The following is a 5,000-nucleotide window of genomic DNA, read 5'->3' on the forward strand; positions in this document are numbered from 1 at the left end:
GTCAGTCAGTTATTTTGTCAGTCAGTCACTTTCTTGTTCACTCATTGTCTCTCTGGTTCACTCACTCATTTACTCACTTACTCATTCATATTCACTCACTTTCAGTCAGTCTTTTTCGTACTTGTTCCCTCACTTATTCACTCATTCATTCAGTCATTCATTCACTTCCTCACTCATTCTTTCATTCACTCATCCACTCACTCACCCACACAACCCACACTGTCATTAACACACTTTTTTTTCTTCCCTATCCTTTCATCTCCTTCCCTTCCTCCCTCTCTCCCATCACCCACTCATTCTTCATTCTCCCTTCTTTTGCTCTTCATTTCCTTCTTCCTCTCATGCCAGCTTCATTTTACTTTATTCTCCCTTTCACTCGTATCTCTTTCTTACATCACGCCCTCCTTTCTCCCTTCGCTACCTTATCTACTCTTCCTTCTCTCCCTTTCCCTCTTCTCCCTCTCCCCTCTCCTCAGGGTTTTCTCGCATATCATCCTCCTTGCTCTCCTTTCTCTCTCTCCCTTCTCTCTCCCTCTCTCTCCCTCCTTCCACAGTAGCAAGGGTGTGGCCAGCGAGAGTGAGGGTGTGGCATTGTATTGCAGTGTTTAATTCCAAAGTGTTTGTGTTTGGTTCTACATATGGCATACTTAAACTAGATTTTTGTATTTTTAGGCGTGTTTTTACCTTTGATTTCCTGTTTTTTTATTGTTTTTTTCTATATTTTCTTTTTACTCTCCACCTTGCTTCCTTATTTTTTTCGTTTTTTTTTCTTATTTTCAATTCCTTCATTTATCTCTTTCTTTTTATTTTGTCTGTTCCTTTCTTTATACTTGCTTTGCCAGATTTTCTTCTAAACAATGTCATTCTTTTTTTTCCCTTCCTTTCTTCCTTCATTCATTAATATACGTATTCAGTCTGTCTTTCCTTTTATGCATTCTTTCCTTCCCTTGTCTAACCCATCGTCTTCTTTCTTGCATTCTTATTGATACGTTCCTTCATTACACCTTTCATTCTCTCTCTCTCTCTCTCTCTCTCTCTCTCTCTCTCTCTCTCTCTCTCTCTCTCTCTCGCTCTCGCTCTCGTCTCACCCTTCACTCTCTCATTCCTGCATTGTGTCAGTACATCTGTCATTCCCTTTCAATATATCACCTCTTAGCCCATCCACCTCTCCTCTCATCCCTCTTCTTCTCACTTTCCCCAAACAAGAACATTACAACGTCCATGCAATTTAACACTGTCTCCTCCCTCACCCCTTCTCTCCCTCATCTTTTCCCTTCCTCTTCAAGAACAAGAAGCGTTACAAGACCCATGCAATTTAATTTAACAATGGAAAATGAACACGAACCACTGATGAACCGAAAGTTGACAGAATCAAACAAAAACACAGTAGTTCCCGCTTGCTGCCTTTCGGAACCCCACCCAGCTCTTGTCTAGCCCCGTCCAGTCGCGCCCAGCCCCTTCCAGCCCCTCCAGACTCCCAAAACCCCCTGGAACTTGAGGATTTACGTGTCTCTTCCCCGCCCTGCCCCATCTCTCCCTCCCTCCCCGCGAAGGATGTGTCTCGTGATATATAGAGCGTTAATATTGTTTATGAAGAAGAATCGTGTGATGTATTGGTGTTTTATTTGTTGTTGTGGCTATTGCCTTGTGTGTGTGTGTTGGGCGCTCTCTCTCTCTCTCTCTCTCTCTCTCTCTCTCTCTCTCTCTCTCTCTCTCTCTCTCTCTCTCTCTCTCTCTCTCTCTCTCTCTCTCTCTCTCTCTCTCTCTCTGCCAAGGTCGGTAGAATAGTGTAGGTGTCAGTTTATTGCATGATCCCACGTGCTTACTAGTGTTGCTTCATTCTCTCTCTCTCTCTCTCTCTCTCTCTCTCTCTCTCTCTCTCTCTCTCTCTCTCTCTCTCTCTCTCTCTCTCTCTCTCTCTCTCTCTCTCTCTCGAAATAAGTTGCACTCACCGATTCGACTTTCCTTTCGTCACGCATTCGTTTATTTATTCCTTCCCTTATTTCTGTTTCGCACTTACCACCACCACCACCACCACCACCACCACCACCACCGTGAGGGCTGGTGGTGACGGGCTTAATGAGACCCAAAAGGAGCTTGTTAAGGCCACACCGTACGCCTGGATGGAGGAGAAGGAGAAGGAGGAGGGGGAGGAAGAGGAGCAAGAGGAGGAGGGAGAGAGGAGGAGAAGCCTCTAAGAGATGACGAAGATTGGAAATAAAAACAAAAAGAGGAGGAGGAGGAAGAGGAGGAGGAGGAACGAAGAACAAGAGGGAGAACCAGCTGTAACTGGTGAAAGAGGATATGAGGGAGGAGGAGGAGGAGGAGAAGAAGAAGAAGAAGAAGAAGAAGAAGAAGAAGAAGAAGAAGAAGAAGAAGAAGAAGAAGAAGAAGAAGAAGAAGAAGAGGAGGAGGGAAATAAAAGCCTGTAGGAAATGAGATGAGGTTCCTGTGTGTGTGTGTGTGTGTGTGTGTGTGTGTGTGTGTGTGTGTGTGTGTGTGTGTGTGTGTGTGTGTGTGTGTGGCTCTTAGGGTCACGGGCGGACATCAGGGCATTAGGGGCCGTCCTCTGCGTGTCTCGGGGGCGCCACCATCAGGGCCCGGCCAGGAATCTGTTTGAGAGTCGTTTAAATAACATTAGTAGCCGTCATCATAGACCTTAAGGCCGTGACGGGAGCTATTTGAGGATTTTCTTTTGTGCCTGTTAGTGCCAAGCCTTCCACCTTCCCTACTCTCTCTTTTTCTTCTCCGTTTTCTTTTTCTGTTTCCTCCGCCGTCATTTTTTTTATGCTGTATTGTATTGTCTTTTATTTCTTCTTTTGGTTCTTCTCGACTTTTCTCCGTACTCTTTTTTTTTCTCTCGTTCGTCTCCTCTTCCTTTTCCTCTTTTCCTTCGTCTTACATTTTGTTTGTTATTCTCGTTTCTGCTGTATCTTTCTTCTTCTTCTTCTTCTTCTTCTTCTTCTTCTTCTTCTTCTTCTTCTTCTTCTTCTTCTTCTTCTTCTTCTTCTTCTTCTTCTTCTTCTTCTTCTTCTTCTTCTTCTTCTTCTTCTTCTTCTTCTTCTTCTTCTTCTTCTTCTTCTTCTTCTTCTTCTTCTTTTTCTTCTCGACCTTTCCTCCACACTTTTTTTTCTGTTCTTCCTCTTCTTTTTTCGTCCCACGCTCTTTTATTTTTCCTGCTGTGCTATTCTGTTTTCCGCTTTACTGTTGTGTGTGTGTGTGTGTGTGTGTGTGTGTGTGTGTGTGTGTGTGTGTGTGTGTGTGTTTTAAGTTTATTTGTGAGGGAGTGAATGATTTTGTTAGTTGGTGTCCAAGCAGCCATGTGATGGACTAAAGGTCTGCTGCTGTTTGAGTATTCTTCTGTTTAATTTGGTATTATTCTCTTCCTCCTCTTCCTCCTGTTCTTCATTTTTCATTGTTGCTTTTGCGCTTTTTTTTCTTTTCTTTTCTTCGCCTTCTTTATTATCCGTCTTTTTTTCACCCTCCCACTTGTTTTGATTCTGGGTTTTATGATATTTCTCCGTCACCTCCTCCTCCTCCTCCTCTCCTCCTCCCCAGTGGCAGCAGCTGTACCAGGAGGTCTTGTGGTAAGGGACGAGCGAGATGGAAATTGCTCTGTTGTCGTGTTGCGGGTCTCCTTCTTGTACTGTACCTTGGATTCACGGGAGGCAGTCCGGCAGCGTCCTTCCCTCTGAGAGTCGTATTCTGAAACCCTTTGCTCTCTCACCACGACTACTTTCAAAGACCACAGAGGCGATTAGCGTAGTCCTCAAGAGTGTTTCCTTGTTAATAATGTTGAAATCTTCCGAGCTTGTTCATGATTCCAGTGAGTTTATATAGGGTGTAATAGAAGTTATCAGGACTTTCAAGGGAACTTTTTTGGTGGGGCTCTAGCGAAAGTTTGCCGGGTTATGGTGGAAGTTATCTGATTGTCAAGAAATGTCATAATTTTAGCGAGTTTTTTTACAGGATGTAGCGGAAGTCATTGTGATTTTCAAAGGAGTTTTTTTTTCATGATTCTAGTCAGTTTCCACATCACAATTGGAGAAAAATGCAAATAGGAAAAAAAACCGACTAATAACCTCGGCGGCCTTTGGAAATAGTCTTAATTAGAGTCCTAGCCGCTTCAAAATACCACGCAAAGAGAAATAGAGAGAGAAAAAAAATCATGGAAAAAATACTGCGTTGAACTGAACATTGCGCCTCTCTGCCTGCGTTGATGGACTGACGGATGAAGGGTGAAGGATGAAGGCCTGCGGCGCGTCAGTCACCCCTTCAGCGTGTAATGGTGAGCCGCCTCTCGTTAGCCGCGGCGTGACGTGTGGGCTGATGGGCGAGTGAGAGCCAGTGTCGATGAGGGACGAGGATCTGAGTATCTGAGCCTCACCTGCGCCACACGACACGACAGGGCAGGACGCGGCAGGATACATGGCTTGGCTTGGCTTGGCTTGGCTTGGCTTGGCTTGGCTAGGTACGACGCTGTATTTCCACTGACTACTTAAACTCGACACTGTATTCCATTGGCTGTACCTAAACTCAACGCTGTATTCCACTGTCTACTCCTGAACTCAACGCTGTACCGCCACTACCTGCACCTGCAACTCAACAGCACGCCACCACAAGTCATTCCACGTTGCTATTTTAATCCACGCCTCATAACGCTGTACTGTTAGACATTCCACACCACGCCTTCCCATTCCACGCGACTCCTTCCCGTTCCACGCCAAGTCCTTCCATTCCATGCCGTAGAACTTAATACTGCGATAGGACTTCCCACGCCATGCTGTTCTGTCCAGTGCTTTTCAACGCAGTGCTCTTAGACATCACACGCCACGCCTTCCCATTCCACGCCACACCACGAAAACTCACTGCAAGACACGCCATTCCATTTCATTTCATTCCACGCCACACCTTCACAAGACGCACCTTGCCATATTCTCTCATCGCACGCCACATCATGTTCTTCACGCAGCGTTACATCACACCACACACCGCCTATA

At 45.2% G+C, this 5,000-nt stretch overlaps 2 protein-coding genes across 12 annotated transcripts in view; one reads left to right on the forward strand and one right to left on the reverse strand.

The window, feature by feature from the left end:
• The window catches only part of LOC135108148 (rap guanine nucleotide exchange factor 2-like), a 118,644-nt gene that overhangs the window by 17,044 nt on the left and 96,600 nt on the right, over window positions 1–5,000 (forward strand). The gene's annotated exons all lie outside the window — the stretch shown is intronic.
• Window positions 2,780–5,000, reverse strand: part of LOC135107832 (cilia- and flagella-associated protein 251-like) — an 18,050-nt gene continuing 15,829 nt past the window's right edge. The window contains exon 3 of the mRNA XM_064018118.1: window positions 2,780–3,164. Coding sequence (XP_063874188.1) covers window positions 2,786–3,164 — 379 coding nt within the window. The 3' untranslated portion in view covers window positions 2,780–2,785. The remainder of the gene's footprint in view (window positions 3,165–5,000) is intronic.

The sequence above is a fragment of the Scylla paramamosain genome, chromosome 16 (assembly GCF_035594125.1).
Source record: "Scylla paramamosain isolate STU-SP2022 chromosome 16, ASM3559412v1, whole genome shotgun sequence".
Lineage (NCBI taxonomy): Eukaryota > Metazoa > Arthropoda > Malacostraca > Decapoda > Portunidae > Scylla > Scylla paramamosain.